We start from the raw sequence: 27,546 nt of genomic DNA, 5'->3' as shown, positions 1-27,546 counted from the left end.
TATTGAAATATAGCTATATATTGCAAGAGTATGATTGAATTATATTGAAATATGGATACATAGGTCCCCTTACATTTCACTTGTGGTAAGTGTTCATTAATTTCTAAACTCTGAAAGCCACAGTGGGTGCTATTACTGCCCACATTCATAGAAAGGCAGGAAAATGTGAAGCAATTTGCTTCAAGCCAGGAACAGTCCAGGTGCTGCTGCCATGCAATCCTCTGCCTCATGTTATCAGAATTCACATTCTCATCATTAATGAGTGAAAAAGGGCAACTGGGTTCTTCAGTGGAGCCTGCTCCCTAGATATTTACAGCAATTTTCAGTGGCATAGGAACACACTGGAAGATATGTCAAATCTTCCTTTGGAAGCAGTACTGGGTGGATGTATTTTAAAGATCTCTTCATGGTGTTTGTTTCATTTAGCACAGGAATATTTGCCTTATTGCTCTCAGAACACCTGGCAGGGTGTGTGTGTCTGTGTGTGCTGTGTTTCAGTGCACAATTTGATGGGATGAGATGCCTGAAAGAGCAATCTCCGTAAGTACCAGTGACTCCTTTCTCTCACACATTTACTGCCAGCCCAGAGTAGTCATTGTCTGCCTGTGCAGCAGGAGAAGTGCAGCTCCCTCAAATCAAAGGCTTTCACACCTTTCATCTCTGAGGGCAGCTCACAGCTACCCAGGAAGGGAGATCAGGGAACTTCTGGCTGAATGAAGAAAGGACCAACCCTTCTGCAGGCAGCCCATGAGTCTGAACTCATGAAAAAAGGAAATTTGGCTTATACCCTTGTAAAGGATGGCTTGAAGGGCAGCACATCCTGTAATGTTGAGGTTGTGTAAGCAATAAATTAATGCAGGGGTGTAGAACATCATTGTTCAGTGCTGATCATCTTGAGGAAACAGCATCAAGCTGAGTCAGGGGAGGTTTAGGTTGGATACGTTCTTTTCCTCTTCCCCCTTCTCTGTTCCTGCCATCAGCTTACATAGAACGATGCAAAAAATTAACATTGTACTTCATAAAAGAATTACATGTTGGTCAGGGATAAATCAAAGCATTGCTGAATGAAAGGGTTACTTTAAACCATCCTGTCCCAGAATCAGAACCATTGGTGGAAAAACATATTTTTATAAATAGAATGAAACAGCTGATGTGTATCTGGAAAAAAACCAAAAAACATTCCAAGCTCAAAAACATCAGGAAAATTGATGGTGAGGTGTTTTGGGGAAAAGGAAACGTGAAAGATTCATTGTTTTCTGCAGAGAGTTTCAAAAGAAACTCCCAGAAATGTTCAGGTATGTAACTACAAGACTTGAAACAAGATCTGGAGGCATAAAAGTCTTGTGAAATGCTTTCAGAAAGTTAGCAATTAGAACTGCTATTTCAGGTTGCTGTTAATTTTAAGACCCAAACCTGTTTCATTGGAAAAGGCAGAGATTTGCTGTGACTTGCTTATAAAATACAAAATCTTAACATGTGTAATATTTTACATGAGCTATTGAAATACCTTAAATTGAAAAAATAAAACACAACAAAAACTTATTTATAATTTTAAATTTTAATATTTTTTCTGAAAATAAGCTAACAGGGGTGATAGTGGCATAGGACTGTAGAGTAAGTTGAATCTGCATTTGCATCAAAACTTCCATAATCTGAAAATTTAGGCCATTTCTACTCTTAGCAGTGATTTGTGGTAGTACAGTGAAGTGAATGAACAAGAAAACACATATCACATCCTCTATTAATTTCTTCCACATAAAAAATAAATATGTTTCAGAGTTGTGAGACATTGTGGAAGCTATGTGGATCTGGGACTGAACAGTTCCCAGTCAGAGCAATCCATTAAGAACTGCTGAAAGCAGACCACCTACGCACTATTTCTGACAAAGGGGGAAAAAGAGAGTTTTTCAGTGCTGTAACAGTTCAAAAAAAGAGAATTAGAGGCAAAAGGTCTACATGACTGCAATAATTGCAGAGATATTTTAAAAACTGTTTTTCCTGAATTATAGGTGATAAAATGTACAAAGCATTGCAGGTACTTCTCATGGCCTTACTGGGTACCATGGTGCTGCTGCCAACCAGTCAGGTAAAGGAGTCTGGAGTGGAGCACAGACCAATGGAAAGCTGCTAATGAATGTTAATTTTTCACCTCAGAAGCCTTTCCACAGGTTGCAAATTAACTCAAGTTATGCCTGTTTCCAAAATACTCCTCATAAGACAAAAAAGAAACTAAAAATTTCTTGAGAGATATCACAGTTCCCCTCAACAAGTGCAAGATGTAATCTAAACATCTTAGCTACAGGAGGAGAACGTGAGGGATGATACAGAAAGAGGCCAAATTCTTCCAGTTAAAATATGCTGGCAGCTTTAGCAATGACTGGCAGACCTGATGAAATCTGTTGGATTTTAAGCCTGACAAGGATAAGCACAAATTGTAAACACCATCTGCAAGACATCCAAACCACAGGTATTGCAGAATATGGCCCTGGGTCTGTGCTGAAATGCAACCCCTTGTTTGGTTCTCATAAAAGTAGCCACTCTAAATTGTTTCTGAATGCAATAAATACAGCACAAGTAAACACAGCACCTGCATAAATGAAAAAACTTAGCATCCAGCATGATTGTGGTATTTTCATGACACTGTTTCAGACAAACAAAGCAGGGTAACTTGCAACTTCCTGGAAAATTAAATGGCAGGTTTGCCAAGACATGGTTACTCTTGCTAACAATACAAATGATAGGCAAGTTATTTTCTGTGAGTTCCTAGATTGTGGTTTTTAAAACATGACTTTGATTTAATGTTATTTTTATAGTCATTGAATAAAGGGAATTTGATTCAGGTTATGGGTGGGAGAAATTGTGATCTCAGCATGTCAGAAGTGTCTGCCAGGCCAAGGTAGAGTGCATTTAGCTAGGTGTTTGTATACTAACTAATGTTCTTTCACCTAACTTCTTGGCCTTCACCTCACAAATTTATGACATATGCTTGCTTGTGGTTTTGAGGTCTGTCACTCCACTGATGACTTGGCAGGGTAATTAACAGCAGCAGTTCAGCACTGTGGTTCATTATTTCAGCCCTGGTTATGTGCCCTGGTTCATGTGTCACCTTATTCTGTCAAAATAAAATGGTCTTTGGCAATAGCTGTCTGCACTGTGTGGTGTGATGGATCATCCTCAGAGGGTGTTTTTCAACAGTTGGTCAATGATGTTATATCTTTAAGTATGCCTATAAGTTTAGAAGGAGATTCCACCAGTCTTGTGACATGTCAAGGACATGTCACGTTGACATGGCTGGGACAAGAAATCCTCTGAGGCTTGGTCACAATTAATCCTTTTTGTGCATTAGATGGTTTTGTGTTTCCTTTGGGATGCTCTTAGCTGTGTTTTGAGGTGTAGGCTTTCTGCTCAGTGTAGCTATTTGTATACAAATGCATCCCCATATGTTTTTCAGCCATAATGCTGGTATGTGCTGTTGATAGATCTTGGCAGCTGAGTATACAGGTCATAGAGTATGTATGTGTCAGACCTAGCTGAAGAAATAGCCCTTATGCAGGTGATAAAGATGTGGGTTTTGAATAAGAAAATTCAACCTACTAGTTAGAATTTTGCAAAATTGATGTATCTGCAACATGTAGCTACACATTTGCGATATACATGAGTATAGTGTCGGTATATATATATATGGGTACATATGAGGCCATTAAAAGAAGTATTTACAAAAATCAGGCCCTTGAAGCACTTGCAGAGCAGTGCTTTGTTATTTTCAGTACTTTTTTTCTGTTTGAGCTGGTTGCCTTAAGCACCCTAAATTTTTAATGGAGATTCATTCAATGTGGACAGGAGTTTATGGTGTTTACCTCATCTTAAGAAAGTTACCTCAAACAGGCTGCATCAGTTTGGTACTAGAAATCTCTGTTTCTCTTAATTAACTAAAAAGGGAGCCTCCAGAGATGAGCTCAGTTGTGTCTAAAATTAGACAGAGGAATCCCAGCCATATTGCTGACTTTGTTGCAGACTGCTGACTGAAATCTTCCATATCCAGTACAAAATTTACGTCTAATTTTCTGTTATTCTGTCTGTTGATTAGTTACTTGCTCCTGTGTAAAATGAGGTTAACTTACTACAAATTTTAAGCAGAGGTTTTAACTTCTTGGGTTCCTTTTTTCTTTATTAAAAAATTCTTTGGTGCATTCAGGTCCTGTTTAAAGAGAAAGGCATTACAAAGTTGGGCTCTCATTTCAAACCTCAGCTGTGAAGTGAGTATTTAACATGCATTTAGCACTGATTCCTGATTCCTGACCAGTCTCTTCCTCTGCTAGTCCCGAGCCAACGGTGCTACGTCGGCAATGGCACGGATTACAGAGGGACAGCCAACACAACCATCTCTGGACACAGCTGCTTGCCTTGGAATTCTGACCTGCTTTACCAAGAGCTTCATGTTGACAGCATTAGGAAAGCAGTGGAGCTTGGCGTGGGACCCTTCCCTTACTGCCGGTGAGGAAAGTTCTTGTTTGTCCTGGGTTTGTACATCCAGAGATGGATGTGATGTGGAAATGAGAAGGGCCAGGGATCTCAAAGCAGGGTTCCCCTGTCTGAGGGAAGCTAGACTGACTTCAGTAATCAGTCAGCCTGACAAGAGTGATTGCACAGAAGACAAGATCTGGTAGATAGGCTCAATCAATAGCTGCTGAGAGAAGCTCAGACACAAAATAATGTTGGAAATTCCAGGTCCTTTTCTTTTCCCCTGAGTAATGAAGTGTTATTCCCAAATGAAACCATAATGCAAAAATTTTGACATTGTTCATTAATGCTTATCCAAAAAGAGAAATCAATGCACTAGCTAAATTGAAATGGCTAAATTTGACTTTTTATTCTTTGCTTGTGAAAGACATACCATAAAGAAATATTTTCAAAAGAGAAAAGTTATTTGAAAATGAAAAATCAAAGCACTATATTTAAATAAGGTTGAAGTGGGATGTGAAATTTGTTTTTTGATTTCTTACAAAGGAAAACTATTGCCAAAGAAGATGTCCCAGTGTTTCAATTTTGATTGCACCACATAGTGATAAACTACATTTCTGCTGAAGTTTTCTATATGCACTTAAGCTATAATGAAAATAGCTTGTGCTATGTAGGTTTGTGCCTTTTCCTCAGTCACCTTATGTTCTTCCCCCTGTTTCTGAGGTATCCATGAGCTCAATGGATATCCACAAATAAAGGAAATGTTTTTGTTTAGAGAGAATATTTCTCATCCTGGAGATGAGTAAATGCTAAACCTGCCAAACTATAGATGATTCTCCATAAATTACTGGTTGATGCCTTTTGTTTGTTTGCTTGATTGCTTGATTGAAGATTTTGTTTGTTTGCTTGATTGCTTATTTTTATGTATGTGTGTGTGTGTGTGTGTGTGTTTTTTTTGTTTTAATGGAACTTAGACCAGTAGTTCAGGAAAATCAGAATCTATTGCACTTCTTAATTTGTTTGGTGATAAAAAGCATGCATGAATGCTGAAAGTAGCCCTTCTCCCTTTGTGTTGGTAACACAAACCAACAGTAAACAATTCCTACCCCATCCTTTAAACCCTCCCACCTTGATTTCCAGGGCTTGCTCCTCATGCAAACATTTCAATATTTCATTTATGGTGTCCCAGCACAGTGTGGCAATTTACCTGGCACAGATTTTGTGCTTTGATGAAACTTGAGCCCTTTGATATACATCATTTATGCCCAATATTCACTTCCAGATTTGAAATGCAGAGAACAAAATGGTGTAGGAGCTGATGTGTTCATGTTCTGTAGAGCTGAGAAAAAAGCTTTTCACTTTTTTGTCAGCTTGTTACAATTTCTGGGGATATCTCTGCTGTACTATATAATCCTGCAGATATCTTCTTCTTCAAATAGTCTAATTTAGAAACATTGTTGGCGGAAGATGACTCAACGTGTGTTGCTTCTTCAGTTCTGAGAATTTGAAAGTGCTCTTATCTTTTTCTGAAGAGCAGTCAGATTGAAAAAGAAAAAATAATCAAAGATAGCATTTGTGCTAAATCCAACTGAAATTAGAATTACTGCTTATCTGGAGCTCTGAACTACCTTGTCTATTCTTCTTGGTCTAATAAAGTCTCCCTATATTCTTGGAGGTGTAAACTGGGCAGATTTCTGGTCACTTAAAATGCGCTGATAAAGACAGGCTGTACCACAGAGAAACCCTAATGGAGTCAAACCAAAATCTGTTTAACACCAAGGTAATAAAGAGCAAAATGGTTTCCATTACTCCGTTGTCTTTTCCCAACCTTTCTGAGGAATACAATATTTTCTTGAAATAGTCTTTCATTTCCTCAGACTCTCCAGGGAATGTGAACCTGAGATTTGCAAATTCATTTTTGCTAGCTGTTCTTGTTATGGATTTTCTATGATTCTACCTGTGTTGGAATCTCCTTGCCTAAAAAATAACCTAAACCAGGAATCTCTCCTATGGGATTTAGTTCTGAAAATAGCTGAGCTGATACCTGTGAAAGCACTTCAGTGTGGGCTGTAGTTAAATGCTGTGAATGTGCTCGTGCATCCAAGTACTTGTAGGCAAGTTTCACAGGTGTTCAGTCATGTCAGTATTTCATGTCCTAGAGAGCCTTAGTCTTGGTTAGTTTTAAGATGAATAATTATGTTGAAAAGCTGCTCACCCTTGTGGGTGAGTACTTTGTCAGACGGCTTAAAATCTGAGAGCCCTGTGAGTGCTGTGCATGGTGCAAGAGAAAAGAGAAAACATTTGGGAAGCTTGGAACAACACTGTGGTTAATGCTTGTAATTCCCTCTTCCCCTGAATTCACCAGAAATCCAGATGATGATGATAAGCCCTGGTGTTACATCATGAAGGACAGCAGTTTGTCTTGGGAGTATTGTGACATTCCAAGTTGTGGTATGTAAAGGCTTTTGTAAAGTCCATGTTATGAATGAATAAAGATTTATTGATACTACAACAAGGTTTCACTGTATAATTTTGAATGCTCTGCTGCTCCCAGAAGTGTTGAATATGTTACTGTTTCCAGTGAACAACAGGATTCCTTTGCATTTTTGGAGTTGTGATGCAGTCTGTGATTCTTGTCCTGAAATAGCAGCAGTGTCATACTACTGTTTTGGTCACAACCATCCCAATATCACCAAACCTTCTGCTAGAGCATGCAAGGTGCCAGAAATTACTGATGTTTTGGTAAAAATTTTCATCAACCTGGGAATTACAGGCCCAGAAAAGGGAGTGGACCTGTGTGAGCAATGAGAGGTCTACATCCTGAAGACACATGAGACAGGGTGTTTAATTCCAAAACATAAAGATTCTGGTAGTCTGAAGCCATATCCCTTTTTATCTCAGCAAGCAGGGAAAGGAGACCACTAGCTCCAGCCACAGTAGATAGTTCTGCAATCACCAAAAGACCATGTGGAAGAAGACATAAAAAAAGAAGTTTTGTGAGACCTAGGATTATTGGGGGATCTTCATCTCTGCCTGGATCTCACCCCTGGACAGCAGCTATATATATTGGAGAGAGTTTCTGTGGTGGCAGCCTGGTTCAGACCTGCTGGGTTGTGTCTGCAGCACACTGCTTTGCTCACAGGTAAGCTCACTCCTTAGTGTGACAGTGGCTCCTCACAACAAACCTGAACTGAAACAAGAAAAAAGATGAGATTATAAAAGACCAATGTGTCAAAAGGGTTTTCTGGCAATTTGAATACTCTTCATGATCTGAAAAATGGCTTGGACTACTATAATCTCATAAGCTCTTATCTTGTTCCTTAAGGAGTCTCAAAGAGTCTAAATACCCTGACTAAAGGAATAAGGTAGGGTGAAACAGCACATAGAATGGGGCATTGCATGTGCAAGAACCTGCAGGGGAGCAGAAGTATTTATCTTCTTCTTGGTTACCTTTTTGAATGTTTATGCCTGTTTTGAGATATAACAGAGATGACTGTGCTCTCTGCTGTGTTTTGTTCAGAAAGGCTGGGACAGCCAAGCAATGATTTATTGGAGACGATAAATTACTGTTGGTTGACACAAATAGAGTGGGCTGAGCTTAAGAAAAAGCCACATGGAAGAGCTAAACAGTTGAACTGCTGAAGCTGATTTTCTTGAGAGAGTTTTTTGTTTTCTCCTGTGGGACACTGGAAAAATATTGATTATAGAATGCTCTTACTTTATTCTAAATACTTAATTTTCTACAAATGCTCAACACTTTCCCTGATTTCAGTTTGATCACGTTCAAGGGAAAAATATTACATCATTTGATACCCATTGTTCCTTTGCATAGTAAAGAAGCCAAGAGAAACAGAAAACCTTTTGCCAGAATATAGACACTGATAGCTTTTAGAGCTAATAATACCACTGTGAATGCTGTACTGAAGCATTTGGAGCTCAAGCCACAATGCATTTGTTTTTCAAATGTTGTGAAATAGCTACTAACTTTGGCAGCTGTTCAGGACATTTCCACCCACTTCCAGCTGGTCGTTTGGTACGTACAGATTTTCCATAATTACTGCATTGTAATCTGTGCTCTTCTGTTTGTTTAGTACCTCTGGTAGTCACAATTCCAACTGTTTTCCACTAGGCGACAATAGATACCTGTGCAGCTCAATTATTTCTTTTTTCTTTTCTGTAACCCCTCCTGTTTTATTTCTTTTCTTTTTTTCCTGAATGAACCATCTGTAAGTTCTAGTAGAATCATTCAGTGGTTCTAAAATTATTCTAAATACTGTTCCAGAAAGTGAACTTTCCACTGTTTTACAGGCCCAAAATTTGATTTTCAAGGAGGTTGATTTACTACTGCAAAAATACTGAGAAAATCATGGCCTTACATATTAATTGAAGAACATTTTATTGTCTTGTATTTTGATAGTACAGAATACACTTTGCCCTTTCCTTTGTTAACCTTAAGCACAATTCTTGTAGCATCTCTCTGCATTGCCATTGCCCAGTCTCTTTTCTCTGAGTCCATGGCTGCTGGTCATTGCTGTGCACTCAGTACTGGGGGAGTACTGGTACTTTTGTACCTGTTGGGCACAGAAATGCAACCAGGGAAACTGCAATGATGCAAACCACTCTGTGTCTGTGCATGATGTGCGACACCAGGTATTTCCTTCTCCTGCACTGGGTAACAAAACACAGGAATGCTCCAATGTTGAAGAAACTTGCTAACTTAATTCATTACAGACTTAAGCAGTTTGAATTGGTTTTAGAACAAGAGTGAAATGTGAATTCTGTTGCTTTCAAAGCTAGAGACTGTATTTCCTTTCCTAAATGCTTCCTGATTATTCCCCAATGTCCCTTACTTCCCAGTTGCTATACTTGTTCTTATTAGTTTTCTTTCCTAGGATGCTGGATATCAGAGAACTGTGATCTTAAAGTAAAAAACTGATAGTTGGAAAAGACGGTGTGAATTGCAATTACTGTGTTCTCTGGCTGTAAAGTTTCCCATTAAATCCACGTGCTTTTGGGACTTCACCAGGTTGCTTTTGATTCTGGACAACAGATTTAACACAGATAAGCAAATCTCTTGTGATATCTTTTCAGTGGAAGCTTCCCAGATGTTCCTGAATTGTCAGTGTTCCAGCACCTTTAAATCTTGGCCCATGCCTGTAATTTTTTTCAGGAGACTGTTTTCCTGGAGAAACGAGAGATCCACCACTGACTCATCTTTTGATCCCTCCTTTCTTTCTGAGCAGTTTTTGTATTTATTGGCAAAGCTGAGTTTAAGTTGACTTAGTTGAGTTTCTAGAAGAGGTGTTTACATCCCCCAAAGATTCTTGCTAGCCAAGCAGCAGCTGGGCACAGTGCCTGTGCTGGCCTTTTCCTTCTTTCAAGAAGGAGCAGCCTTTAATTAGGCTAATCAGGACCCACAGAGCCTGGGTTTCACTGTAATATCTTTTTTCTTGTCCTCTGCAGGCAGGAAGAAACCTGGGGAACAGGTAAAGGCATTTGAGAGGGTAAAGAATGGACATAGTGGGAGGCTGAGGTTATAATGGTTCATAGGATACCCAGCCACGGGAAAGCCACCTGCATTTGTCCTAGTAATGCTTGTCTCTCTTTTGCATTACAGTCCACTAAAATCCACCATTCGAGTAGTTCTGGGTCAACAAATATTTAATAAAACAACTGATGTAACACAGACATTTGAGATAGAGAAATACATCTTGCATCCTCAGTATTCCGTGTTCAACCCTACTGACCATGATATTGGTGAGTATTTTTCTTCTGACAGTTTTATTTTCCATTTACTCAACCTAGTTTCAAGTTTAGATGGTCTGTTAGAAACTGCCTTTAGAGTAGAAAAATCATAGATACTAGGAGAGGCTTTTGAATGCTGAGGGTTCTTATTTCTACCAGAGTTATAACAGCATCTGAAGGCTAGACAAATTCAGATGAAAAATAAATTGCAAATTTTAAATAATTATGATAATTAGCCTTTGGAGCAATTTACCTCGCTGTGTGGCAGATTGATCATCACTTCAAGTCTTTGTGAGATTAGGCATTTTTTCAACTGAACCAGAAGCTGTAGGCTTGATGCAGGAATTACTTGGTAAAATTCTATTGTCTGTATTGTATAAAGGATCTGACTAGATGAATGTAATAACCCCATCTGCTCTGAAAACCTGTGGTACTAAGAATCATTTTTTACACTGAGATAGATTTAAAAATCAGCTGTCTTATCACTCAGAAGTTAAATGCCCTTCTGATTGACCTCATAATATTACTCAGAATGACAATGGAGCAGCAACTTATTTCTTATTTTCTGATCTGCTCTTGTGAAAGTTGTCACGTCACCCGAGGGCATCAAGCTGTGTGAGCACTTTGTGAGATTATTTAATAGCCTGACATTGAGAATATTTTAGGTCAGGCATGTATTAGGTTTTTTTTTTTTTTTTTGGCTCACAGATGGTGAATATTTTCTACTCTATTGCAAAAAGCATTCAAGTTCTGTGTTGGTGTGAGCTCTGTCACAGTGTACAAGGAGATAAACTGGATTTGAGACATTGCTCTGAAATCTCCTGGTGAAAACCACCCATGATGCTTTTTTAATTACTCTGAAATTAGGTAGGCATGCCTCACCAGTGTGCTATGACCAAATCTAGGGAGAGCTGCACATGGAGTACCTAAGACAAGCCCAACTGCAAAAAAAAAAAGAGAAAGCAGAAGCTGTGTTGTGGGGAGAAAGATGCAGGTGCCTGTTCTGTCCAGTCAGTGATTTCTTCTGATGCAACAGAAGAGTTTTGTCCTGCTGAAAATACTTTTCTAAAGGAAACAACTATCACATGAGTGTTTGCTAGGAAATTTGAGGGATTCAGAAGCAGAGTTAGCGGGGAAGAGGAGCAAGGTGAGGAAGTGTGGGAGCAAGGTTTGTGTGGGTTTCTCAGGCTGTGAGTTACTGCTTCTATGTTCCACTAAGGCCAAAAACTGTAGCTGGCAGATAAATAAGACCAGTGAGGTCACTTGCTTTCCACACAGCTGTGCTCACAAAACTTTGAGCTTCCTAAAGGCCTAATGAGAAGGTTTAATAAGTGTGTCCACATTACCTCAGCTCTTTGAGTGGTATGGCCAAACCAACATCCTGCCCTTGTTCCACCCAGTACAAAGCCCCCTCTGCTGCTTTACAGCCAAATGAAAGAGGGAACCAATTTTTGAAATCTTTCATTATCAATCCCATGATGCTGCACTCATTATCAATCCCATGATGCTGCACAGCTATGTATTTATACCGTTTTCAACCCTATGACTGGTTAGTAAAGACTAGTTAGTTGTGTAAGTTACGTAATATTTTGTAGCTTCAAGAAGCTTGGTTTTGAAATGTCCCAAGGTTTTATTCCTTAATTTTAAAGATCTTGAATTTTGCTGAACTCAGTTATAACAGGACACGAAATACACCAGCTCATGGAGTAATTAATTTTTTTAATGGAATTGGAATTAGGCCAATGGCCAGGCTTTCAGAAGCAGTGAGTATTTGCACATCCCACTTATTCCAGCTGAAAGTTGGGGATATGTCACTGTTATTTAACTATGAGGTGGGAGGAGACACATGTATTTTCTATCTTCCCCCTTCTCTACAGAGGCAGTGAAGCAAAATCTGCTCAGTGAGCATAGCATAAAATAAATATTCCCACAAGGGGAGTATCTGAATGTTTCAGCCTTCAATTTGCTGTGAAATCAGGTGCTGTTGAGATGAGTCTGTCTGTCTTTGATTGAAATATCTTAATTAAGAGAGGCTTAGGGGATAATTAAATTTGTATTTGAGACCCATTACTGCCAATCCCATTAAAGAAAGGGAACAGTCACTTTCTTCCTCCTGCATTTTCTGTTCTGCAGCTTTGATTAAGCTGAAGAAGAACGGCCAACGTTGTGCTGTCAAGTCCCAGTTTGTTCAGCCCATCTGCCTGCCAGAAAGTAACACTGTTTTCCCTGACCAGTTGAAATGTCAGATTTCTGGATGGGGACACAAGCATGAGAGTGAGTAAAACGAGCTGATATTTGTATAAAAAAAATGATGATAATAAAAACATAACGCTCAGGTGTATGTTATACAGCTGAGAGTTTGCTAAAATGTTTTGCAAGGGACTTCTGGTGGGATTCTTTATACCTACCTTTGGAGTTTACAACATTTACATCTGAAATAGTCATCCTGAACTTCCTTTATAGGCCTTGGAATTTGGAGTGTGGTTCCTTTGACTAAATGTTTGTACCAATTTCAGGATGGAAGGAGCTATGAGCTAGATAGACCTCACTGGACTGGGAGGGGAGAAAGTAACTCACTGGAGTGCCAACACCTGGAATTTTAGTAAAGTGAATCCTTCCCCTGATTTCTAACTTTCTAACTAAAAATCTAGAGATTTTTAACTTCACCATCAAGAAACTTTGAAAACATTGATAGGAGAAGGCCAGGTAGACTTTGGGCTAAGAAGTGCTTACACCCAGCTTGAGAAAAGTGGAAAAAATCATCCCATCCTTTCAGAGGAGGAATTTCAGGATTATGAGGCTGGACAATGCTCCTTCAGTGTTGAGATAGCAAAGACCTATGTAGATAGATGAGAAGGATTGGGGAGCTAGCTGCCGTATTTTTGTGACAGATAAAGTATGAGCAAATATCCCAGTCTAAATGTGTAGTCTAAAGATAAAAAGAAGTAATAGAGCCTTTGAAAAATGGATGATTTATTATCACATCTGGATAGAAGTGAGGACAGGAATGCTGGGGTACTGTTGCTGAGTCTCTAGAAAATGAGAGAAGCCAAAATGTATCAATGACTGGACATTGCAATACAGTTATTTTATGGAGTCTGACTGGAGGATCAGAAAGTGATCACTATACAAATTATTTTATTTTGACGGTGTCCATAACATGAATACTACTGAGAGGTGTTAAATGTGTTTATTGTGTGTTAAATGTGTTGTGCTTTGTGTTTTCCTGTTACACTCTTGACGTTCTATAAAAATGACTTTCTTTTCCTTTTTGGGACATTTTTTAAAGATATATCTGGTTATTCAGATGTCCTGCAAGAAACACTGGTTCCACTTATTTCGGAGGAGAAGTGCAGAAGTCCTGAAATTTATGGAACAGAACTCACAGAAAATATGTTCTGTGCTGGCTACTTTGATAGCAAATCTGATGCTTGTCAGGTAATGCTGGATCATCTCTAGGCAGGTGATAGAAAAATGTATTTGGGTCGTAAATGTTGCAGTGTTCCAATTCTTACTTTTGATTTTATAGCGTTCCTAAAGAAAAGAAATATTCCTAAAGAAAAGAACCTTATATGACTGCTTCCACCTTCATTTTTTATCTTGTTCAATGTCAATTAAGCTCTACAGAAGGGCTGCAGGGTATTACATTCCTCCTACCTTGTCTTAAGGCAGTGGCTGTGCACTGGAGGGTGTGTTGCTCCAGTCCTGGCTGAGCCTGCAGGTGGTGGCAATGGATTTCTGCCCAGCTGGCAGGGATGTGCCAGCAGGAAAACCAGCATGAACCTGAGTGGGGACAAATCCCAGAGCTGCTGCCTCTTGACTGAGGGAAAATAAGGACACCTGGGTAGGAGGTGAGGAGCAGTGGTGAGGCTTGGAGGAAGGAGCTGAGGTTTCTATAGTGGATGTGACTGAATGGTGTAGAATGTCAGTCAATAGGAAACTGTGTTATGCAACCTCAGTCTTTCATGGAATGACCTCATGCTCTCACTACTTTCAGTTATGTCACACCTCGGCTCTGAATAAGGATGCAGAATTGTTGTGGTGATAAATGAGTCTTCTTAAAATGAAGGATCAGATTATTCCTTACATAAAACTTCAGATTTCATCTACAGCTCATTTTGAAGGAGGAGGGTTTTTCTCTATTAACATAAGTTCGTGAAAAGGCAGCACATAGCTAATAGCTGGCAGTGTAAGTGCAGGCAAGAATGTCATGTATACTGTGTGCTGGAAGGCCCATAGAGGTCATGAACATATCCAAAGAAAGGTGGCACGAGTGAAATGGCAGCAGCCAGCAGTGGCTCAAGGCCAGGGCTGAGACTGAGGCTGCAAGGGGTCACAGAGCCAGAGGGATGGAAATGACCCTGCCTGCCCAGCTCCCCTTGCCTTTCTTAGGAAGTGCAAATAAGAGACAGCATTACAGCTGATTCTCTCTACCTGCCCTGGAAAAACAGAAATCAGGAATGAGAAGGAGAAAAGAAAGTGGAGGGAAGGAGAAAGGAGTTGTACAAAGACATGTGGTATGTGTATTCTCAAAATTCTGAGAAACAGCGATTTTGAGTCACAGATATTGCTGAAGAACAGTGCTCATGACATGAAGTCATTATTAGTGAATCAATAATTCATTTTTCCCTATTGTCAGACTTGTAGTGGGGTCTGAGGAGAAATACTGTAGACCTCTTAATGTAACAACAGAAGTGGCCGACCTCTGCATTTTCTTAATGTACACTTAGGATATTAACCTGTAAATAATCTGTTATGTATAAAAAATATTCCAAGACCAAGAAACTTCAAACAGACTATGTGTTTCCCTTGATTATTTTTAAAATATTTTCTTGGAAACTTTTGTCATTTAATTAGTGCACTGATGCCAAAACTGCAATCAATTAGACTAATTGTGAAAAATATACAAATAAGACTTCATCTGATGTCCTTCACTTATCACAGAAATCTTCAGTATAAAGGCAACACAATTTTCTTATGTATTTTGGTCTCAAAGAATTTTCAGATAAGAAAAAATATATTTCTCCTTGGTCTCAAATAATTAGAGTGATAGCTGCTTTCACTAGTACCATTTACTAAGTCACATTTTTAATTTCTAACATTTTAATTTCTCCAGAAAGTCAGTCTAAGAGAAACAATAAAAATAATAAAAACCCCTGTCCTAAATGTGTTCAAGGTTTAATATAAGTAAAAATGTTCAAAATTAACCCTTGCTGTAGTGTAGTTTGGGCTGCTTTTCAGTTTGTGGTTTAATGACAAGATAAATACTTAATAGCAAATTCAAACACACAGAGAACCCCATATGCCACATAAAATTACAGTATCCCACAGACCCAAAGTGTGGCTGTATGAAACACCTTTCTTTGAAAACTCTCATGTTCTCTGCAAGCTGCAATAAACAGCATTGAGAAATTCTCCAAATGCCCCCATGTAACCCCTCCATGCAGTGCTGATATTACAACACAGTGCCAAGCCCCAAAGGCTTGTTCACTTCCATTGAAAATTATCTACATCAATCATGCTTCTCAGTAGGTCTCTGAATCTAAAATGTTCATGTTTTTAAACAAAATCTGATATTTTAATACTTTTGTTAATGTGTAATTTTAAAAAAACACCATTATATTTAAATGTGACTAAAAATGCTTTCTATAATGAAACTTCAGTAAACTGTTTGTTTGTTTGTTTTTTGTGTTTTTTTTTTTTAGTTTAAATCTCATGCAATAATTCCTAATTTATGACTTTCCCTAACTGATCTCCTGACTGCTTTATATCAAATTAGATAACCTTTGCTTACTTTTGATGCAGGGAGATTCTGGTGGACCTCTGGCTTGTGAGGAAAATGACATCTCTTACCTCTATGGAATTATCAGCTGGGGAGATGGCTGCGGCAGAGTCAACAAACCTGGAGTATACACAAGAGTGACAAACTATGTCAAGTGGATTAATGAGAAAATAGGCCCCCGAAAAACTAGCTGAATAGTTAAATATACTAACTTTGAAGCAGGGTTCTGGAGTCTTCTGGTTTTATTAAAATGGCATATATAATTTATTATAAGCTGGTATGAAAACTCTCGTGGTAATTCTTAGCAGTTCCAAGCCAGGCCACCAAAAGCAGCCCTGCTCCATCTGATGTCAGCTGCCTTGATCTATCATTCAAGAACTGTGGATTGCTCAATGCACATGACTGCCTTTATTTGTCTTAAAAAAATCTCAAACATATTGACACAGTGCACAAAAATCTGCAACCCTCTGTCAGCTTGGTGGATTACCTAAAAAGGGATTTGATGTGTTCTGCAGTTTCTGGTGGAGCTGTCATCCCCCAAACCAACCTGCAACAATATTGTCCTTGTATTCTCAGTTGAAATGAAAAAATAAACACGAGAATCAAAAATGAAATTCCCTCTCCCTGAGAAATGATCGCTTGAAGCTCAGGGCAAGAGACAGCAAGAGAACAATGTAGGTAAAGCTGCTCCTCAGCTAACTGCAACAACAAGTCTGGGGAAAGAAACCAGAGGGTTTAGGTTTTATTTCAACCAAACACGTAAGCATATTTTTATATAAACATATTTCTGTGTTCCACTGACGTAAAATCAGGAGTGTGCCTCAGAGCTCTGCTGAATCTGGTGTGCAATTTCCCAGCAAGGTTAATGCAACACCTCCTGAGAGCTCAAAGTCTTCCTGAAAAATGTTATCTGGAGCAGCTGATTTAGGCTGATACAGCCAGGACCTTCTGCAGACTGTGATCTGCTCCTTGCCCTGAGGATAGCAATGGAAACACTTCACCTTGCTGATAAATCCCTCAACGTTTCTTTGATTTGACAGTGTTTTGAAGATGTCTTAGGTTTTGTACTAACAAGTTGTTCAACTATTTAGATAATTCAGAAAGGAGGTTTCTTGTAACGGATTTTTCAACTGGATGGCTGGGGTGCAGCTTGACATTTTCCTTAGGGATTTGGTGACATCATAAACCACAGGCTTTACTGTCATGACCTATGGAATTGTGATGGGACCAACCAAAGCAATTATTGCAATAATTACAGATGTTTAGAGGCAGTGGATTCAGTTGTATGAGCAAAAACAGACAGAAAATTATTCAACTGAAAAAGTCCGACAAAGAATGGAAAATTCTTTTTTTTCTCCTTTAGCCATGTCAGATGTGTATATTTAGGTGTTGATGTGAAAAGTATTTTTCCCCTGGCAGTGAACATTTATGAACTCTCTTAAGTTTTTCAAACAAAGTTGTTTTTTAAAGTAATAGAATTTTAAAGTGGTGCCTAGATATTCAGATATGTTTTTTGTTTGTAGTTTCCTCATGGGTTTCTTAGTAGTGGTGAATGTTATTTACAGTAAAAAGAGATTTTTAAAGGAAAAATAACCAAAACCTACATCTGTAAGTAAAAATATACAACAATGCTAATCTAGATAAATGATGTAAAGTGTTTAATAAAAACATTTACCCTCTGTTTCTTGAACTTAGTCTGTTATGTATAAAGTTACAGTAAGATCTTTGAATCCCTCTGTAGGCTGTTCTAGAGGATGAGAGCTGGTAGAAAGATGCAATACCAGTTTGTGCTGCAAGGCATCAGAAAATCTCTCTGTAAGGGTTAATTTCAGCTGGTGGTGCTCTCAGTTTAATGCAAGTGTCACACATATTTCCAGGAGGCGGATGTAAGCACCTGGGTATGTTTTTCAGCTATGGATACTGTGAGTCCCAGGATTAAAGCCTTTGGTTTATTTTTCTGAGGCACTAAACACTAGCTTGAAGTATTAATGTCCTCCTCTGGGACATTGATTCCAAACCAAGCTGAAGATTTTTGTGTGGCTCTGCATCCCTGGCCATTTCCAGTATGATTCTGGCTTGCTTAATGCCCTAAAATGAATATGACCATGTGGCAGGACTAACTGTACCTGCAGCTGAAACAAGTACTGCATCAGCAGGAAGGAGCTGTTTTCTCTTCTTTGGAAGGGATTCATCAGGAACAGGTTTCCACTCAAAGATGAAGCCACCCTGAATGTCTGTATCTGTTCTGTGACTTCAGTTTCACTTTGAAATTAATATGTATCCACATTGTGCACAGTTTTGATCTTGCAGTTTCATGTTGTATATATGCTCTTGGTCTTCTCTTGCAGTAAAGAAGGTGGCTGTTTGATAGGAAAGGTGTTGGACTGGTGTTTCTGACAATTTGTGTAGAGTTTTTTTAGCTGTCTCGTTTTTAAAATCCATGCTGCTTGTATCAGTACACACCAACAGCAGTACAAATAATAACACCAACAGCAGTACAAATAATAACACACTTAAAAAAATATATTGAATGGTCTGGTTTCTGCCCTCAAAGGTTTAAATGACAGATCTCCAACTGATTCTAATTTGAATACTTTGAATGCATTAAAATTAATTTTTGGCTTTCAAAGCAGCCTGTTTATCCACTGTGACTGCATTGGCTTGGTGGAACTAAATGAAAATCATTTAAGCCTCAGCTGTGAGGTGACTAGCACACTATTACAAGCATAGAGTAGAGGTGGCAAGGAGATGTCCGGGCTGGGAGATGTCCTGACCTCTCACATCCTGACATCAGTCAAATTCCTATGAGGCACTCCAGCATCTGCCCCCTGCCTTTCTGTTGAGCATTACCCCATGGAAACTAATTCTCCATGTTTTTCACCCCCTTTAAGTGATTATTGCCTTGGTTAAAATGAAAAACAGATTCAAATGTACTAGTGAAATTTTATCTGATATTTTTCCTAACTCTATATTGACATTGAATTAGAATGCAAAGCCAGTTGAACAAACACTTCCCTAATTCATTATGAAACACACTTAAAAGATGGTTTTATTAAATTGTATGTTATTCCATGCAAACCAACCGATTTAAAAGGAAGAAATAAATGCAAACATCTAAAAAAATCCCTTGTATTATGCTACTGAAAGAAAAATGTGCTGTAGTGCTGTTTAAAAAAAGCTGAAGGACTAATTACCATCAAATAAGATGCAGCAGGAGTATTTTTGGAATAATGGACTCTAATTAGTCCATTGCTCGTGAAAATAAATCTGAGGACATCATTAACACATCTTATTCTATTAATTGTAGCTGTTTCTGGTTTGGTGTAAGCGGGTTGTTATCTCGTGACAGTTGTATTGCAAAGAGGAAAAAAAAAGTGAGAAGAGTATTTTTATCTGGGGTAGTTGGCAGCGTCTTTTGGGAGCCAAGGAGAGCTGTAATTATACTTTTGCAAAGTGAGAATTGGGCATTGTAAGGAAGGTGCGGGAAGGGGGCGTTCGGGCCGGCCAGAGGCGGGCCCCGTTCCGGACAGTGAATCCGGTGCGGGCTTTGCGGCCGCCCGGGCGCGGGGCAGCCCCTGCGGGCAGCGGCAAAGTCCGGAGCCGGATCGGGGCGGGGGTCGCGCTGGGAGCGGATCCGCGGTGCTCCGGGGGCCGCGCCTCGCGCTCTGAAACCCTAGGGAAATAAATAATTAAAAAAAAATATCCAAGTTTCGCCCGCAAGCCAGAAGTAAAACACATGAACAGAGACTTGGGGACGGTCCGCAGCCCCCTCTGCCCAGTCGGCAGGTCGGGGGCCGGGCCGGGCCGCGCTGGCCGCCCGCCCGCGCGGGGCCCTAATAAAGCTATTTTGGAAGTGACCCCTCGGGCGGCCGGAGCGCGGGGCGGGCGCAGCGAGCCGGCGCAGCTGTCCGGAATCATGACTGAAGATGACGGATTCCGTGGTGGTGGAGGGTCACGTCAAGTTGAGAGACGGAAAAAAGGTCCCCGCTCCCGGCACCCCTTCGGCCCGCGGGGGTCCCCGACCGCCGCCCCTTGCCCTGAGGGGAGAGAGCCCGCTCTCCCCCGCGCGGCCCCGGCTAACCCTGTCCCTTTGCCTCTCGTTGCAGTGGAAGAGCAGGTGGCTGGTGCTGCGCAAGCCCTCCCCGGTGGCAGGTAAGAGGGGCCCGGCGGTGGGGACGGGCTCGGGGCCCCGCAGCTTGCCCGGCTCCCCGGGGCGAGTGCCCGCACAGCCCTGGCGGGGCCGTCCCGGAGCTGCGCTGCCCGGAGCCGCGTCCGGCCTCGGAACGAACTCAAGTGACTTTCCAAAGCACAGGCATTGGATTTGGTGCCGGTTCCAAATGCACTCTTTTCTTTCTTTCTTTCTTTTTTTTAATTTTAATTTTCTGAGGGTGAACTTAATTTTTCAGGGTGACTGCTGGCTGTAAAAAAAAAAAACAAAAAAAAACCACCAAAAAAACCCCATGACATTGTAAGCTCGATAGTTATTTTTGATCAGTGTTTTGACAGAAAATATCACTTCAATTTAAAAATAAAATGACATTTTGAATTAAGAAGAAAAAAAAAAGATCGTTTCCATGCTTCTGAAGGGGAAATTGAAAACGTTACACAGAGCTGATGTTTTACTGCTGCAGAGGGAAAAGCAGGCTTCAGGTTTCCTCATCTGTTCCCAAGAGGGAAAACATTTGGGCCCAAAAGTACTTCTTTCTAGGGCTAAATGTTGCCCACACTTGGAAAACGTGAATCCTCACTGCTGCAGAATGGATTTTGGCAGATTTTCTTGGATCTTGTTAGAAAGACTGAGGGCGTAGTAATTCTTAGTAATTCTTTGTTACCTGAGTTGTTACAGTAATATTTTAGTGTTTGAAATGCCTGCATTTCATCTAAATCTGTTCAACCTCCCTGAGTGAAAGGGCATCTGTTGATCATAGAGCTAGTACATCGATCTGTGAACATGGGCCTGAGTTTCATTGTGAGTAAGCCAGCTTCGAAGGCTGTAGATGGTGGAGCCTGACTGATAATATTCTTCAAAAATACTATTTTTATTCTAGCTAATCTAGCTGGGTTTACTAAAAAGCCCCTGGTGACCTGCTTATCTTGGTGTATGAACTATAGGCATTCTTCAGGCACACAACTGTATTGCAGAATGTTTAAATACTGTGCTTGCAGCTGTTTTTGCTAACAGGTGCACAAAGACAATTGGGAATCCATGCAAAGCTCTGCATTAGTTAGCAGACAGTTCAGTCTTTCAGTACTTTTTCATCTCTGTGGGTGGAGATTTTGCCAGTCCCTTGCCCAGCTGAGAGCTGCAGGGCACCTCAGTGGGACTGGGAGCACCAGCCCCAGTATTTATAAAATCCATGGGGGTCTTTGTCTATTGTGGTTTGTAGCTCAGCTTAAGCTGTGGATGTTGCAGCTTTGATATTGACCATTAATTTCATCTACATCTGAGTGCTGTGTGATAGGAAATGAATATCGGGGAAGGAGGGCTGCTTTTGTCATAAATGCAAAAGGTGGGAGAGGTGACTTCCCTTTCCTTTTGGGTTTGCTTGTGAACTGCTTGCTTTCCCCATGGGGCCATGGCACTTGAACTGGTTTCTGCCATTGCATGGTTACTGTGTAATAAACACCTCTGGAAAAGGGTTGGTCACAACTGGTGACACAAGCAAACACTAAAAAAAACAAAAAAGAAGGTGTGGCGCATAATGATTTTTAGCAATGGCTGCTGTGGAGCATTTAACCAGGAAACCTGAGCCGACAGGAGCAATCTCACAGCACAGTCTGCTTGCCATTTAGTGGCTGGGTAATCTGTGAGCTGCTGTAAGAATTTCATTTGTGGTTCAGGATGTTCTAATGAAAATACAGACAACAATAGCCTCTCGGTCTTTAGAGTCTGTAATGTGAACAGCTATCCTAGCATAGCTCCTAATGCTCTGAATTAATGAGCCAGTCCCACCGGACTCAGGAGAGGATCTGAAATGCCACTGGACTTTGAATAAAAGAGGGAAGATTTATTGCTGACCTCCTTTTTTATAGCCTGCAACTTAACCATTAAAACACACCTTCAGTGTTTGCTTTCTGAAAACAAGGACTATAAACTACCTGGGGGTGGGCTGGGAAAAGAAATCAGAGTTTTACATTGACTTGATCAAGCTGATCCTGCAGTTGTCTAAAGCTCCTTTGTATTGCAGCAGAGTGCTGAGAAATTTGTTATGGTCTGTGCTCTGCATCATCATCTCTGACAGTTTTGCTTCTTTTAGACTGTTTGCTCATGCTGGTGTACAAGGATAAATCTGAGCGAGCAAAAGGGCATAAGGAGAGGAGCAGCATGACCTTAGAGGACATCTGTGGCTTGGATCCTGGGCTCTCCTACGAGGGCCTCAATCACACGCTCGCCATCATCTGTCTGTCCCAGGTTGTGATGCTGGGGTTTGACAGCAAGGAAGCCATGTACGCCTGGGATGTGCGAATACGCTACAGCCTGGGGGAAGGTAACCTTTGTCTTCTCTCTCTGGTTTGGGTTTTCCCCCCACAGGATTAAAAACAACAAAGAAAGGTGAAACTAAAATGCAAATAAAACAGTACAGTTCAGGACAAGATTGTCACTCATTTGAGAGTGGACAAACTGTTTTCTCCCTTAGATGTTAAAGCAGGTATCCCTTCCAATAGGTTTTGGCTACAGTACCACCCAGTACTGATGGATAATTATGGCAGCTCTTAACATGGGGTTTTGATTTGGACACTGATGGTGTGTAGCTTTGAAACAAAGTGATCAAACTTGTGGTCCTACAACTGACTCAGGGATTCTGGCAAAAGGACTCAGGGGGAGCCTGAATTAAGAGATGCAAAGTCCTGAGTAGAACTTTGCCAATTCTGAGCTTTGCCAATTCTCAGCTCAGCTGAGTTTGCTGAGCTGCCTACTGGGTGTTGCATTGATAATTTTCATTGCTGCTAGTGTGCCATTTCAGAAAGAGACTTTGCCCTAAGGAGTGTCATCAGACACATTCTTTCCAGCTAACTTCACCTTTCTCTTTCCTCCTATTTTATTTTCTTGGTTAGCAGCTCTCAAATGAACTGTGGTGAACAAAGAGGGATAATGTTGGTAATCCATAGTATCTGTCTTATGTTTGTTTAGTCATAACTAGGGAAGGAGGGTAGGTGTGTGGGAGACACACATTAGCAATCTTTATCATTTGTTACATATGCTCTGCCATCTGTTGGGTTTGTGGGCTCGTTCCTTTGCAGTACATATGTAGAAAGATGGCCTGGGAATTTTACAGTAAAAATGTGTAGAACTATAAGAAGTGAGATATGTGGATGTACTTCTCAGGGCTATCAAATATGATGCCTTACATAACAGGAAAGGTTAGAGGGTTTGCTGAACTATACAAGCGTGAGTAGTGGGAGTGGTTGGTGCACCTTGATGATACAGCTCTACAGTCTTCCAGTGTTGGTTTGGTGTTTTTGTTTTAGTTTTTTTGTTTGGTTGGTTGGTTTTTTAAACTAGGTTTGGGATCTATATATAGCATAGACTTGTCCTAAAAGCTGAAGGAGTACTTGAATATAACAGGGTAGGTCTGTTTTTTATGATCTTGCACTGATGTAGTGCTGGAGTAATCTCAGTCTGGGTGTGAGGGTTGTGGTTGTGATTGGAGGACATAGAAAAGAAGCAAAGGTTTTTTTTCAAGGAAAGCTGTGAGTGAGGTAGGAATAGAGCCTACTGGATTATGACATCTGCAGCCATGGAATAAAGGTGAAGTGGGAGAGATTGTGTCTGTGTGGAAGTGAAGAAATGCAGAAGTAAGAAAACAAGTGTAATTTGTTGAACTAGCAATAATTTGTGTTAAGTTATTTGCAAAAAGTCTTAGGGGTGGGAGAATAAACCAAAGCATTGAAACTTTTTTCAGAATTTTGTCTTTCAGTACATGTTCAGTTAGGAGAACAAAGTCAAAGGGAGTCTACTTTGAGTAAAGAGGAATAGAAAAGAGAGAAGATGATGAAGAGAGGATGGTGATTGGTATTTTTTCTTAAAGTGTAGTAAGGGTGCCTTTGTGTGCCTTGAAAATAAGGTGGCTGGATGATAAAAATAGGCTAGGGAGAGATGACCTCAGAGTCTGGGAAGCAAAAAAAAAAAGTGAAAGGAGCTGACACTGTTCTTGAATGAGGACCACAGAATGGAGGCGTTCACACTGGAGTTCCCAGTGTTTTCTCTCAGTTTTTAGCAGATGAGGTGGATGTAATTCCTGGAATGTGCTTGGGCTCACAACTCTATTTGAGAAGTTAGTGTACTGCAGGTCAGTGCATAGCTGTGAAAAAGAAAAGATGGGCTGAAGAAAGTGATGGATTTAAGTAGTACCTTTTGTTCAGGGATATATTCAGCTGTCTGTCTTCACAAATTTATTTTATACAGTAAGAGAAGTCTGGGAAGTATTTTATTATAGAGTAAGAGAATGCTGGGAAGAATTTTGAAAAAATATTCCAATTTACCAAGAAAGTGGTGTATGGGAAAAGCTTTATTTTCAAATGTACTTTTCCTTTTACTTTGGCTTTGTTCAGAGTTGGGTATGCTGTATTTTGACAGTGGTCTAGAACTTGGGCTGGAGCTCTTTGTTTTCAGCAGCTGTTGTAACTTGCAACTTGTCGAAGGAAGGGGACCAGGACACCAGTTGGTTCATCACAGGCCCTTCAGGTCCGGTCTGGTCCCGGTCCCGGTCCCTCAGGTCTTTCTAGTCCCGTTTATTGAAGAAAGTATCAAACACTTATACAGCAAATAATAAGCTTATGAATATTCTGTAAGCCAAGCAATCTATTGGTTAAACTATAGCATTAACTCATCCTCATTCCTTAGGGGTTACACTCTCTTTTCTCATGCCTCTTTCACTGTTTGTTATTATACCACAGCTAGGCTCAAGGACACTGTTATCTGTGCAGGTGCAGGACTTGGAATTAGCCACAGTTTTGTACTTTTCCAGTCCTTAGCAGCTAAATTCCCAACAGCAACTGATCGTGTGAAGAGTGGGCTTCATTCCTCAGTTATGAAGCAGAATAAGTCCTGATGCTGCTTCTCCCATGGTTTAATTGCCAGCAAGCTTCTGGGCAGAGGAGTACAAATGGCATTAAAGATTGCTTTCTGAGCATTATTGATCATGATGGTTTTGCTGTCCTTTTGATAGCTGATGTTCAAGCAGATTGCGTAACAACTGTGTGCCCAAAAGGGGACATGGTGTGACTATTGATTTGCTCCCTAGCAGTGCTGCTGGCAGGGCTGTAAGCAGAGCTGTGGTTAGTTAGATCTATCTCTGTCTCCTTGCACATTTCACTCGAATGACTTTGTGGCTAATTCTGCTGGAGCCTCAGGGAACTTAGCAAATGCATGTCATAGATGAGGAGTTGGCTTACAGCTCAGATCGTGACTAAGAATACAGCAAGCAGTTAGATGAGAAGCAAGACTCAGACCCAGATGAAATTTGTGATGCTTGACGAGGCATGGGCAAGAAACAAGGAAGAGTTGATGCAAGAACTGAGAGTACCTGGAAGTTATCCAGTAGATTTCATAGGCAGGGAGCTGTTTGTGTGATCTTTGATGCATAACCAAAGACTAAGTCTATGTTGCTTCTTGATAAACACCACCAAAAACCTCCTTCTGGAAATATAAGTGTCTCGATGCTTCTCTCTACCAAGACAGATGTTGTTTATTTTTAAAAAATTTGTTGTGGGTTTATTGTTTTTATTTTGTTTGTTGGTTGGTTTTTTTGTGTCTAATCACAATATGAAAGAAACTAGAACAGTAGTGGAGGTCAAAACAATTGTTTGAGAATTGCATACTTGCTCACTTAAATTGTTCCCTTTGAAACACTGAGATTTGAGTGATCCCAGTAACTTATTATTCAGAATGCAATAGCCTTGGAAGAGAAAATGGAAGACCAGCCTAGAACAACTGCTTTTGGTAAGGGTACTGCAATATAGATGATACTGGGATTGAGATTTGAACCTAGATTTTGTAAACTTGAATGAGATACGTGTTTCTTTTTATTTCTCCACTCTTTTAAAATTCAGGATGTGAAATACGAAAAAAATAACTGACATCCAAAAGTGTTTGTTACTTATACATCACTTCGTTTCCTAGTAATATAAAATGTCTTGGCATCTACCATCACCAACTCATGAAATAATCACAAAGGTGGAAAATATAATTTTCCTCATTTTACTGCTAGGGAGGAAGTGAAGCAGTTTATTAAAGGTTGCAGATGAGTCAGTGATAGAGAGATTTGTTTAGTTCTTTGAGCCTTGGCCTTTGGTCTCCTTGAGGACCATTTTATTTTTATTGTATGCATGTGAGAAAGGAGAGCCACAGGTTAGAGGAGGAGACAGAAAGCAACCCATGTAATGATGCAAGGATGGAAGAGGTAAGTGAAGTCTGGGCTGGATGATTGACTAATCTGAGATAGGGATTAGCCTGGAGGATTTAGGATAAATTATTGTAGCATTGCAACTTTTATCATTTGTAGCATTAGAGCAAGATATGGTGGATTTTTTTCAATCCTAAACTGGCATAATAGAGGGTAATGGCCTTACAGCTACTTACATGTCGCTGTCTGAGCTCCACGTAGATCTTTATGCCAGAGTCTCATGGTGTGGGCAGGGTTTGGTCCAAATACCACAGCTGAATCACACAACACTTGTATATCCTGTAGTAATATTTTTTTCCTTATTTGGTAGTTCATAGATTTCAAGTCTTTGTAGCCCCTGGCACAAAACTAGAGAGTGGGCCTGCTACCCTGCATTTCTGCAATGACATCCTTGTCCTGGTGAAAGACCTTCCTCCCAGCGTCATGGGGCAGTGGAAGCTCTCGGATCTGCGGCGCTACGGGGCTGTCCCGAACGGATTCATCTTCGAAGGGGGCACCAGGTGCGGCTTCTGTAAGTACAAATGGAACCTCCAAATGTTGCTTGCTGCCTTTTGCAGAAATGTAAATGCACTCTCATTTCTAATGGAGACTGCAGAGCCAGCTGTGCTACTTTATCAAACAGGCAGCCTCTTATCAGAGGGTCTGTTCTGAGTAGATTTCTACAGGCTTCAACCCTGGTGTTCAGGAGAAATGTGACTGTGTGCAGTCCTGGCTAAAAATTGCCCTGTGGCTCTCCAGAAGATGTTTAGTCAAAAGCTGCTATTGAATACATAGCAAAAATAAGGTAATGACATTTTATGGCTTGTGTTATGCAAGAGATAAGGTAAAATGGCTTAATGTACAGATTATTAAATTATGATTAATTATTTTGTTGTTTGCTGAGGGGAAAGTGATCTGGAGCTTTGAGGTTACAGGCGGCATCAGTGTTCTCATTTTTTAAATGCTAATTTCTAAATCCCATAGAGGACTTTTTACTCCTTAAAGTTAGAACAACTCTCTGGTCCCTTCCCTATTAGCAGCTTTGCAACTATGGGGTGGAGCCATGTGATATTTGGGGTCAGAATGAAAGCGAGCAGGCTGAAGCTAGTTTCCACAGCCTAGTAGCTAAGATACAGCTTTACATGGAGATAAAGCTCTTGTTCCCATGGGCAA

At 40.3% G+C, this 27,546-nt stretch overlaps 2 protein-coding genes across 6 annotated transcripts in view; both read left to right on the top strand.

Annotated features, from left to right (window-relative positions):
* Nucleotides 1-17,678, top strand: part of HGFAC (HGF activator) — a 40,776-nt gene extending 23,098 nt beyond the window's left edge. For 2 of the 3 annotated variants that reach the window (XM_074541633.1, XM_074541632.1), the window contains exons 8-14: nucleotides 4,320-4,494; nucleotides 6,827-6,912; nucleotides 7,363-7,603; nucleotides 10,079-10,218; nucleotides 12,340-12,480; nucleotides 13,496-13,644; nucleotides 16,012-17,678. In XM_074541633.1, the coding sequence (XP_074397734.1) occupies nucleotides 4,320-4,494; nucleotides 6,827-6,912; nucleotides 7,363-7,603; nucleotides 10,079-10,218; nucleotides 12,340-12,480; nucleotides 13,496-13,644; nucleotides 16,012-16,182 (1,103 nt within the window). In that variant the 3' untranslated portion in view covers nucleotides 16,183-17,678. The remainder of the gene's footprint in view (nucleotides 1-4,319; nucleotides 4,495-6,826; nucleotides 6,913-7,362; nucleotides 7,604-10,078; nucleotides 10,219-12,339; nucleotides 12,481-13,495; nucleotides 13,645-16,011) is intronic. The other variant, XM_074541634.1, reaches the window with a different exon arrangement.
* Nucleotides 17,679-19,505: 1,827 nt separating this feature from the next.
* Nucleotides 19,506-27,546, top strand: part of DOK7 (docking protein 7) — a 60,486-nt gene continuing 52,445 nt past the window's right edge. Inside the window, exons 1-4 of one of the 3 annotated variants that reach the window (XM_026792626.2) lie at nucleotides 19,512-19,968; nucleotides 20,095-20,140; nucleotides 22,231-22,476; nucleotides 26,705-26,905. In XM_026792626.2, coding sequence (XP_026648427.2) covers nucleotides 19,915-19,968; nucleotides 20,095-20,140; nucleotides 22,231-22,476; nucleotides 26,705-26,905 — 547 coding nt within the window. In that variant the 5' untranslated portion in view covers nucleotides 19,512-19,914. Of the gene's footprint in view, nucleotides 20,141-22,230; nucleotides 22,477-26,704; nucleotides 26,906-27,546 lie in introns of all 3 variants that reach the window. The other 2 variants (XM_005485684.3, XM_074541630.1) reach the window with 2 other exon arrangements.

This window comes from Zonotrichia albicollis, chromosome 5, assembly GCF_047830755.1.
Source record: "Zonotrichia albicollis isolate bZonAlb1 chromosome 5, bZonAlb1.hap1, whole genome shotgun sequence".
NCBI classification, from domain to species: domain Eukaryota; kingdom Metazoa; phylum Chordata; class Aves; order Passeriformes; family Passerellidae; genus Zonotrichia; species Zonotrichia albicollis.
The sequence above is the reverse complement of the archived record's forward strand: the minus strand, read 5'-3'. Positions and strand labels throughout refer to the sequence as shown.